At 35.1% G+C, this 12,263-nt stretch overlaps 2 protein-coding genes across 3 annotated transcripts in view; one reads left to right on the top strand and one right to left on the bottom strand.

Annotated features, from left to right (window-relative positions):
• MMP26 (matrix metallopeptidase 26) overlaps positions 1 to 12,263 on the top strand; it is a 368,531-nt gene that overhangs the window by 255,804 nt on the left and 100,464 nt on the right. The window lies entirely within an intron of this gene.
• Positions 3,464 to 4,411, bottom strand: LOC716640 (olfactory receptor 51A7-like). The gene has a single exon (XM_001107484.3). The coding sequence runs from the start codon at positions 4,409 to 4,411 to the stop codon at positions 3,464 to 3,466; it is 948 nt and encodes a 315-aa protein (XP_001107484.3).

Here is a 12,263-nt window from a genome sequence, read left to right as displayed (position 1 = left end):
ATGTCATCATCTTTGTATGTGATGGTTTTTGCTACTATTTCCTATTACTTAACACTTCAGTAACCCTGATATATTTTCTTATAAATATATATTGATTCTATCTCTGATTATCTTTATTGATTTCCAGAAATATAAATTATTAAATTTAGAAGGAGGCAAAATAACTGTTGGTCTCCTTGTGTTGGCCAACTGTAGTGGCTGAAGCTGTGGGCTCTGGAATCATACAGACTGGGCTTAGATTTAAGTTTCTAACACTTTATTGCTCTATATTCTTACAAAAGTCATTAAACTTCGTAAGTGTTTAACTTCCTAACTCACAGAAGAAGAGGAAGTAATAAAATCTACCTTTCCAGGTTCTTGCAAAAGTAAATACTGTTAATTCCGGTAAACATATAGCCCAATGCCTAGTACCTGGTCAGCACTAAGTACATTTTATTGTCACTATCCTCTAAATTTTGACCTCCAATGTTATGCAGATAACTAATTGTTTTTCAATAAATACATGTAATGCTGTTTGTTCTCGTATTGCTGCCAAATAAATATATCTTTGGTTCTACCCTCATCAAAGGGAAAAAAAATACAACTATTATTCAAAAGTGCAAGAATTCCAAGATATATCTAGTTTCTAGCATCTGACCCCAAACAAGGATTAAGGTCAAAAGACTTTATTTTAGACAGACAGCCTGTTGGCAAACCCAGAATAAAACCACAACCGTAAGGATTATTTGTAAGAGACTTTGTTGCTTTTTTTCTTTTCACTTTTCCATTGTAGTTACATTGCAGTTATTTAATCAGAAAATTTTTCCCATCCATACATGATTTGTTTGCTTATATTTCAGTAGATTTTAAAATTATCTTTGTACTTAATTCTTAATTTAATTTTTGTGGGTGATAAAAATCACATGCACACAAATACGAAATGTTGTATAGGTTTTCATTTTTCCTCCTTGTGTTATTTGACTACTCAATCAATTTTATATAAAGTTCTGATATTTCTTGATTATAGGTCACATTTTCAGATCTTATATGATATATATTACAGTGTGATTATTCTATTTTTTTGTTCTCATTGATTTGTTGAGTAAACTGCACAATTTTACAGCTGTTTAATAAATCTCACTATTATATTAAGCTTTATTAAAGTTTGTAATGTACTTATTTTTACTGTATGTTCTTCAGTTTACTCTTATATCTCTGTTTTTAGAATTATTTTACTAATTACAAAAGAAATGTTACTGGAAACTTAATTAGAAATGTATTAAACCTGCTGGATAATTGAGAGAAACAGACAATATTTAGCCTACTGACTCTTCTGATCCAGAAATATTTATTGACATTTTATGACTTGAGTCATTTCCATCAAGTACAGATTTGAATTTCTGAGTTTAGGAGAAAAACTAAAAACTTTGTTGTTTATTTCATGAAAATATGTTTCCATTTTCTTGTGGTTGAGCAGAACATGAACTGTTTTTCAGGACAGCTTCATTGACTTGAAATTTATAGTTACTCCCTATTTATTTTGGCAATAGGTTTTCTATCATGTCAGATGTTTGGTGTGCTTGTAATTTATCAACATATTCTGAGTCGTTAAAGACTTTTTGTTGTTGTTTTGGTTTGTTTTTCAAACATTGGGAAATGTGTTAGACTACTAGTCAGATGCAATTTTTTATACATTGTACAAGCGCTAGAGACATGCCAATAAATTTGATTAATGCAATTCCTCTGAGGAAACAAAATACAAGTTAAGAGAAACAGACATGCAACTAACAATTATGACATAAATGGAGAATGTTTCAGGTCACAGAAAAAGACTTGAATAATGCAGTCTGGGAGGAGATAAGCAAGATTGTCCCTCCCTTCCCCATGAAGTTGTGGAAAATCTAGTCAAGATCAACTATCAAACAATAAGGATTCACCTAAATTCACCTGGGAACATAGAATATATAAGATTATTTTGCCATATGAAATATGTAAGACTACTTGAACCTTCTTCAAAATAGTTCTTTGAAACAGAAATAATAGTAATTACTTGTGGGCTCAACTTAGGTAGTAAAACATTGATATATATTAATAATAGTTTTCTAATAATTCATAGCAGAAAATTGTTAAGGTTTGACTTATTCTAAATTTTATGTTTTATATCTTTGTCTACTACTAAGTAACCACAAATAAAAGATAGACAAGAAATGAATTTTACAGAAAATAATTTGAGATATCTAAATAACTTTAGTTGGCTATTGTCTTTTAAAAATATGAAACCATAACCATGCATATTGTGCTATATTGAATATTGTATCTTTATTTTATGCTAACTTAAAATTATTTCTAAGCTTTTAGTGAAATTGAAACATTAGATAGTAATTTAAAATATCAAATGCCTAAACAACCATAAGAACCATTATTTTAGAACATATATTTTAGAACAGCTAATCAAGAATATCAGTATAAAAACACTGTATTTTAAAATATTTTTTCCTATTTCTTACCAAGAGCACAATCATCCTTCTTTTAGTTAACTGTGGCTTATGGAATCTTGCCATAATATAGAAAAAAATTGTTTTTTATTAAGGAATGTTATGAAATAGTTTATTGCTGTAATTCAAGGCTGTGAAAATGATAAGGTAAAATAATTACTGGTTCTACCTATTTCACTGTTAAGGAAGGCACAAAGGGAGAGGATTGCTAACCAACCTGACAATAGACTTCTTTCACTTAAATGGGAAATCAACGATTCACACAAAATTTCACTGAATGCTCCTCAACAAATACCATGTGTCTGAAAGTCACCTGAAAGAAAACCAGCAACTGGATTCGGGTGATATCCTTTAATCTTCAGTGCCTTGGTATTCCTTGTCTGTAAGGGAGTGCAATCCCTGCTTTCACATATACTTATCCTTGTCCTATAAATTGTGAAACTAAAATGCTGTATCAGTGTGTTGAGTCATGATTTCAATAACTTTCTAGAACTGTCAAATACATACTTATCAACATCCATGTCAGTCCTACTCACAGAGCTCTTAAAGAGGTTATATGCTGTACTGACTATAGTCATCCCTTGTTATCCATAGGAAATTGGTTCCAGGACCCCAAGGATGCCAAAATCTGAAGACGTTCAGTCTCATATAAAATGGTGTAGTATATGCATCTTACCTACACACATCCTCCCATATACCTTAAAGTATCTCTAGAATATTTATAATGCCAAATACAACAAAACTACTATGTAAATAGTTGTTATACTGTATTGTTTACAGAATAATAACAAAAAAATTGTCTACATGTTCAGCACAGATGCAATCAATCATACTTTTTTTCTGAATATTTTTTATCTCCACATGTGAAACCTATGGGCAAGAAAGGCCATCTGTATATGAATAATTAAGAAATATAATGGTAAATCATTGATAATACTTTGCTTAGAAAGGTATTTTCTCTCCTGACCCTGGCTGATCTTGTACCATGTTTACTGACACTGTTGTTGTAGACCCAGTTTTTCCAAAACCTTTTGACGAATTTGCTGTGTCTTCACACAGTATACAATGGGGTTCATAAGAGGTGGCACTAGCAAGAAAGCATCAGCAATGAGGATCATGGCCACTGGGGATTCATGCTTGCCAAAGCGGTGCATGGATGCCAAAGCAATGATGGGTACATAGAAGATAAGCACAGCACAGATATGGGAGACACAGGTGTTGAGGGCCTTGAGCTGCTGCCTATGGGATCCAATTCCCATGACCATCTTCAGGATGAACACATAAGACACAGCAATCAACACACTTTCTGACATCACACAGAGGGCAAGAAAGAAACCATAGAAGAAGTTGACTGTGTTGTCGGAGCAGGCCAGCTTCCTGACATCCTGATGGAGACAATAGGAATGAGAGAGTAGGCTTTTCCTACAGTATGTCAACCTTTTAAGAGTGAAAGGAAATAGGAGTACTAAGAGCATGCTTTTAATGAGAAACACCAGCCCCATTTTGGCAACTCTGGCACTGGTGAGGATAGAGCTGTACCTCAGAGAGTTGCGTATGGCCAAAAAGCGGTCAAAAGACATGACTAGAAGCACTGAGGACTCCATATCTGTGAATCCATGAATAAAGAATTCTTGAGCAAAGCAAGCATTTGGGGAGATTCCCGTGGCATTGAATACAAAGATCGTTAGCATAGTGGGTAGGGAGGAGGAGGACAGGCCCAGGTCAGAGACAGCCAACATGGAAAGGAAATAGTACATGGGTGCATGGAGTGAGGGCTCAGTCCTGATAACAAACAGGATTGTGCAATTGCCTAGGATGGCTACCAAATACATGAGGCAGATGGGGACAGAGATCCATACATGAGCATGCTCCAACCCTGGCATTCCAAACAGAAAGAAGGTGGCAATCTCAATTTCAGAAGAATTGGGAAGGTGCATGATGAGTCCATTGAAAAGTCTTTATTCTCAGGTCTGAAATGACACTCAATATGGATCTCCTGTGTTCATTTCCTTCCTTTCAGTATGTTTGTCTATGAAATAAAGAAAAAGGAATTGTGAAAGACTTATTTCAAGAAATAAAAGAGAGATATTACTTCTAAATAGACTATAATAAAGTCAGATCTTAACTGACAAGGGGAACCAGGAACATGGGTACTTGCATACATCTTTGTTAAATCCTCAGAAAACACACCCACATAAACAGCAGCAACTTTCAAACAAATTCCTCTTGTGTTATTAGGCTTTGCATTACCCCATTTCAATGACAAATTGTATAGAGTCAGAATGGACTGTAGGACCCCCTTCCCTGATCTAGAATGAAACTAGAATAATAATAAAAGGAAAAAGACTGGGAAACTCCAGGAAGTAGATACTAGTTTTGAAGAATGAAGAAAATCAATGGTTTCTCCAATTTCTAGTCATTTGCTGCAAACATTCGTTCAGGCAAGGTGTGATAGGCAAGGTGTTCTTGCATTGCTATAAGAAATGCCTGAAGCTGGGTACCTTACTATTGGGGTCCGTGCGGGGGGTGGTGGAGAATAAACAGACACAAAAGACAAAGACAAACAGAGAACATGGCGGCCGCGCTCAGAGCCTCCGCCTCACTTTATTTATACTCCATAAACCCCACGTCAGCAGAAAGAACACAATGCAAAACAAACTTTCTTTACCCAGATGTAACCTTCTACTCAGTTCCTTGTCTCTATGCTCTTCCTTATCTGCCCGCCTTCTTGGCGCCTACGGGAGTTCATTAAAAGTTCAATTGGAGATACTGTCCTTGAGCCCTATCTATTCTCAGCATACTGTTTTCAAAGGCCCCTGCACCTTACAAAGAAAAGAGGTTTAATTGGATTGTGGTTCTGCAGGCTCTTAGAGCACGGCACTGGCATCTGGTTGGGCTCTGGGGAGGCCTCAGGGAGCTTTTATTCATGACAGAAGGTGAAGCAGGAACAGGCATGTCACATGGCAAAAACAAAAGTGAGAGAGGGAGGGGAGGTACCACACACTTTTAAATCATCAGATTTTGTGAGATCCCACTCACTCTCAAGAGGACAGTACCAAGCCATAAGAGATCTGTCCCCATGACGTAAATACCTCCCACCAACCCCCATCTCCAATGTTGGAAATTCTATTTCAACATGAGATTTGGGTGGGACAAATATCCACACCATATCACCAGGCTCTGAGCTTCTAAAGCTGTTTTTACTCACAAGTTCTTCAAAGGAAGCAGTCCAAAGTAAGGACATAACAAATGCCATGTATGATTGACTATTAACCCTCTCTTATAGCATAGTGAAAACCCCACCTTTTTGTATGATAGTGGATACGATGTCCTTATGTATGACCAATTCATAATGGTGCTCTCCATCTTTGAGGATGGGAGGAGAGAAGAGATTCTTGGACTTTCTCTAAAGTTCAACACACACTTTCACAACTACAGAGAGGCTCAGTCAACTAAAGTATAGCAATATTGGAGACACAGTATGCCACAGATGAAGTGGGTTGGTACTGCCTGGGCCCATTTTTCCCCCTGGAATTATAAGATAAATAGTTGTTCCATAAATCTAGGGCTTTTTCATAGGCAACTGAATCAACTATGTATATTTGAGAGTTTTCATGTGCTTTATGACATTAAGCACATCAGAGACAATGAGGCTCCAAGATATATAAAGCATATCCAACTCTACTCCTTGGCCTAAAAAAAAAAGTTTTATTGAGAGGCTAGGGCACTGTAAAAGAACTCTTGACAATTAGGAACAAAACCACAAACTTTTCAACTAGTTTATCCTCCAGAATGAGACTCTCGTGAGTCATTAAGGACAAATCCTCTTCTAGAAGACCTAGGCTACCTTCCAAAAAGGATAAATCAGTTGTTTTGTCATGATCTGGATATTAGCCACTCTCTCCCCCCTAAAGTCCACAGGGAAAAAGTATGCAGAGATTCTTTTGGACAGTGTATCATTAATTCTTTAGCAACTCCAATTAGGTCAGCTCAGAAGTGTCTTGCCCCTTAAAGTCTTCCTTTCTAATCACTCCAAGCAGAGTTCATGTATCCCTACTATAATTTGCATTGCAACTCTGTTACAGTACCTCAATTGTCTTGTGACTTGCTATTTATGTGTCTGTCATCCACAGTGGCCAATAGAATCATTAAAAGCCCAATTTGTATCAGACCGATCTTGATATTTTCTGCACCAAGCACAGTTCCTGGCAAGTAGCACACATCCAATCATTATTAATTAAATCTTATTAAACTGAATTGATTTCCATTTGACTAAACTGATCTTGAGAATTATTTTTGTTCTGTGTGAGTGACTGAAGCTTCTTTCCCTCTTTCAAAGAAAGTGCTATCTATAATTTCTATATGAGGATGTTCTCTGATTTGAGGATATAAGAGTCTTGCTTTGGCATGATCTTTGTCATTTCCCCATAGACCAGAGAGCAGAGTGCATTGATGTATTTGCCTTCTGGTTACTCAACTGTTCAGATCAGTTCCAATGTGAATCTCATGTTGATTCATTATTAATATTAATTTAACATCTATATTAATACATTAGGATTAATTCCTTTCACTCACATAGCATTTTATGTTTTCTTCTGCTAAAATCAATCATTTCCCAGCCTGGATTTAACCATCTAGTTTTGGAAGATTTCGAAGTTCTGCTTGTTTCCTTTCTCTTTCTTCTTGATACCCTGGGCTTTCCTCTCAACTCCATTCTATATGCCATTGTCAAAGTCATGTTTAATGCCCTTCTTTTTCCCCCATCTGTATGCAAGAATGGTCTAGGTAGTATAATATACATACTACATATTATTTTATGTTTTATATAAAATACACTATGGATCAAATAAACTTCTGTTTAGAGGTTTAATTATCAAAATAAAAATAAGTAAATTCATAAATGATAAAACAATGTTTAATTATATAATCCTTTATTCTTCCAATATTTCCCTTTATGTTTACATTAAAATCTATACTTCTTACCATAACTGATAAGGCTCAATAGGAGAAGACCACTAGAAACCTCTTTAGTATACTACAACCACACTCCTTTTAGCAGCTCCTCAAACATTCCAACATCTTTCCCTCTCAGGACCACTATACTGCTTTCTTCTCAACTCAAAGGCCCTTTCCACAAATGTTTGGGTCATTGTTCAAAAGTCATGTCCTCAGAAAGGTCTGCTTTGAACACCCTCACTGCCTCAGTCATACTCCTTCCTTTTGTTCCGGTTCATTTCTTTTAAACAGTCTTATCTATTTAAGTGTTTATAATAAGAAGGAAAATCCAATTCTATCACTATATTGTTTTGTGTGCCTCTGCCACATGGTAGACCTTCATTAAATACTTTTAGATAAAAGAGAATGACTAAATAATCTCTATTAAGACAACATTAATATATTTTTGATATAATGAGATCAATTCCATATTTATAAAATGTATCTTATTAAAAGATCTTGTGGTAAGCATTAGTTTAAATAATGTTATTGACTTGGCACAGTGACTCATACTTGTAATCCCAGTGTTCTGGGAAGCTGAGGCAGGATGATCCCTTGAGTCCAGAGATTTGAGACTAGCCTGGGAAATATAGGGAGACCTTGTCTCTACAAAATTAAAAAAAATAAAAATAAAGTAATACTCTTTATAAAATATTAAAAATATTTCAATGTTAGTGCAATATACAGAATAAATAAAATACAGAAATACAATCAATAAGATTGCTCATTAGCCTTTGCATATGTCGTTATAAAATTAATTAATTAAGTGCTTTGTTTTACCTCCAAATGCTAAGGTGTAGGGAAAGCAGACATAAAAGTAAGTGGGTTAAAAGAGAAAATAGAAAAATAAGAGAGATAGGCATTAATTTTTATTACATTATGCTAGATGTTTTATATGTGCTATTTCATTCAATCCTCACATGGTAGTATTATTCCTGATTTACAAATCTGAAAACTGAAGCATAGAGAGATTAAATTCTCAAAGAACAGATATTATTATGAACACATGCAATTTGAATAGATGTTCTTTGATTCTAAGCTTTTTAAACTATGTCTTGCTTCCTATCTCATGTTAATTAAGTTAAAATGTTTAGAATGCAAAGAAATTGCATTCTAATTGAGGATATGTACAAATTAGGATACAGTGTGCAATATAAATGTTAAGGAAGGCCGAAGCCTTGGCCCTTATTACATGTCAGTTTCATCACCCTGTAGAGTCTCCCCTGGAGCGATTTTAATCAATAAAGGTCATTTCTATCACATTTCTGAAAAAAATACATCAAATAAGAGGAAAAAATGCCCATAATGATTGTTGGTAGCAAAACTCAGCTTATGGAGCCAACTCTGAAACAGAAAGGGCAGTACCTGCTAAGGCAGATCAGGAGGTAAAGAAGGTGAGAGACAGCTGGAGCCTTGTAAAGCTGAGGGGAGAAAGAAGAGAGGGTAGCTAATTTTAAAAGAGGAGTGAGGAGAAAATATTGGGAACTATTACTATGTGCTAGACTAGAGTTTTTGCTAGATTATTTTTATATTCAAATATTTCTACTTTCCAAATCAGTTCACTGCACTTGTTTATACTTGAAAATATATATTTATGTATAGAGCTCTGTAGCATTATTTATGAACAGGAAGTAGTAAAATAGCAAAATTGCTTTGAGAATAAGAGGTAGAGTTGGCAAACCCCTAATTAGTCGAAAACATAATAAACCTCCCATTAGCCATATATATAATTAAAAAGGGACCAATGCATTTTCCCCAAGTACAGTACCTTATGTAGAAAGTTTACTCAAATATTTTTAATTAAATTGATTTTGTAAAGGAATATTCAGATTTTACTACTAACAAGTATTAAAATTCAGCATCATCTAAGGATGCTTTTCTTAGATGATGTCTTAAATTCTTTATACACATCATTACAATTCTTTATATACAATTACAATTCTTTATATACATCAACTCGATTGTTCTCTGGTCCCTGTTCCAAAGTTCTTAGAATTACTTGAAACCATAACGTCATCTCACCTGCTCTTTCTTCCAAAACTAAAGCTCCCACCTCTGATTCCAGTGTAGTGGCTAGAATCCTGTTACCTATGGACTGACTTCCAACCTTGCGAAGTCTGCTTTTCTGTTCTTTGCTGGGGCGGATCATTTGTTCTGCTGTCAGAGTTGTCCTATTTCCCAATCCCTAACCCACAAAGAGTTCTGAGTCTACCCAGCATTTTCTGTAACTGTGAATAAACAATTTCATGATTTCTGAGATGAACAATAGATAGGTGAAGTGACGTGAACAATGCCAACGTCAAAGGATAGTAGTAAGATTTAGCGTCTGGACACAGTGGCTCATGCCTGTAATTCCAGCCCTTTGGTAGCACAAGGTGGGAAGATCACTTGAGGTCAGGCATTTGAGATCAGCCTGGGCAATATAGGGAGACCTTATCTCTACAAAAAAATAAAAATAGTTATCCAGGCATGGTGGCACATGACTGACTATAGTCCTAGCTACTCAGGAGGGTCACTTGAGCCTAGTAGTTTTAATCTGGAGGAAGCTATGATCGCACCACTGTACTCCAGGCTGAGCGACACAGTGAGACCCCATCTTGGGGAAAAAGTAAAAGGAGATTAGGTGCCTTTTAAAATTTCCACAACCTCTCCAAATTTTAGTGAAAGTCTCCTCTTGTCTGGCAAAGATAACTCCAAGATAAGCTTCCTGCACTTCCCATTGAAACCATATTGTTTGTTTGATTTTTACCACTAAGTTCCTCCTATGTCAAAATTTTGGAGTTTCTATTACAGCCACCCTCTTTTATGTTCCTTCCAAGTCTCAGTTCTTAGAACACTGATATTTCAGACACACTTGAGGACATAAAGCCATATTACAAGACAATATTATGTTATGGCCCTATTTTACTTACTGTTTAATCACATAGAGAAACAGAAATAAGTTTATTCTAGTGCTTTTTCTGCCTCAGTGGCCCATGTCTGCTTGCCAAGACTTTTATCACACCACTGATTCCTTGATCTGTCTTCTGAGGTTTGCTCTCATGGGACACCAATCCCTCCAGCTCTGCCACCTTCTGTAAACAAATTATTTCCCTGAAACATTTCCTGGAAATTCCCAGAAGAGACCCTGGGTCAGGATCAGATCACAGCTTTTACTCACTGGTTCCCAACAAGGCATTGCTATGGTCAGACTGGGATGGACTAAAAGTTTTGAACTAAACACATTAAAGAGAGTCTATTTAGAGATTAGGAAAAGCAGTTGAGGCTACCAAGAAATCACTTAACCCTAGATTAATCGATATTTTAGGTTCATGTTTCTTTGCTGCTGCTTCTTTTTTCTTCAATCAACGAGGTGTTTTCCCTTTTTTATGAATAAAATATAATTTACACATGGTAAGACGGATAAATACAAAGTGTATAGCTAAATTGATTTTTGTCCACTTATGCAAACAAGTAACATTAAAAAAGAGGAGTGCTAAAAACTCAAAATCTGAATATACTTGTTTATTTTTTTATTTTAGTCCTGCTACTTGTTTTGTTGTGTCTTCTTAAACTTTCCTACTACATGTAAATACATTAAGATGGCTGTTTCTTCTTGATGAATTGACCTTTCATCATTGCAAAATGTCTCTTTTTCCCTTGGTAATATGTCTTACTTTAAAGTCCATGTTTGCTAATAATAGTATGGCCACACTAACCATATATATTCATATGCATAATATATCTTTTTATATCCCTTTACTCTTATCCTATCCTTATATTTGAAGTGTATTTTATAATCAGCATGTATGTAAATATGTGTGTTTGTGTGTGTGTGTGTGTGTATATATATATATATTTTTTTTTTGTTTGTTTGTTTGTTTGTTTAGATGGAGTCTCACTCTGTCACCGGGTTGGAGTGCAGTGGCACGATCTCGGCTCATTGCAACCTCCAGCTCTCTGGTTCAAGCAATTCTCCTGTCTCAGCCTCCTGAGTAACTGGGATTACAGACACATGCCACCATGCCCAGCTAATTTTTGTATTTTCAGTAGAGACAGGGTTTTAACATGTTGGCCAGGATGGTCTCGATCTCCTGACCTCATGATCTGCCCACTTCGGCCTCCCAAAGTGTTGGGATTACAGGTGTGAGCCACCACGCCTGGCCTATATTTTTAATCCATTGTGACAAGTGCTATTTTGTAATTGGGGTCATACTATTATATCAAAACATTTATTTTTATGACTATCTTTGTCTTACTTATTTTCTCCATCTTTTTCTTTTCTTTGTTATAGCTTTCTCACTTATTTTGAAACTAAGAATCAAATAAAATCAAGTATGTTTCAATATTTTATTTTATTTCCTCAACTGGCTTTTTAGCTATACTTGGTTGTATTTTTTTTTTTCAAAACAGAATTGATCCTTAGATTATGAATCCTGAACTTACTAAGATAGTCTACCATAAACAAATATTATATTGTATGATATGTAATGCAAGAAGCCTTTAATAATGTGTTTCCATTTAACTCATATTTATCCTGTATGTAATTATTGTTAAGTACATATTTCTACCTATGTTGCAAACCTCTCTATACATCGTAATTCTTAAATGGTAAATAATTTTCCAAGAATTAAGTAAATATTTAAAAAGTTTCTATTTTCTCACGTATTCACCCCTTTGTCATTTTTTATTCTTTTCTGTTCGTTCCAGTTTCCTCTTTGTATTATTTTATTTTGCCTAAAACTTTCCTTTAGCATTTATTGTGTGAAAGTCTTATGGCTATGAATTTTCTTAGGCTTTGTCTCTCTGTAAACA

Source organism: Macaca mulatta, chromosome 14, assembly GCF_049350105.2.
Source record: "Macaca mulatta isolate MMU2019108-1 chromosome 14, T2T-MMU8v2.0, whole genome shotgun sequence".
In the NCBI taxonomy this organism is placed as follows: domain Eukaryota; kingdom Metazoa; phylum Chordata; class Mammalia; order Primates; family Cercopithecidae; genus Macaca; species Macaca mulatta.
The sequence above is the reverse complement of the archived record's forward strand: the minus strand, read 5'-3'. Positions and strand labels throughout refer to the sequence as shown.

Coding starts and splice junctions, on each gene's coding strand:
- LOC716640 (XM_001107484.3), bottom strand. CDS start 4,411: ATGCACCTTCCCAATTCTTCTGAAATTGAGATTGCCACCTTCTTTCTG.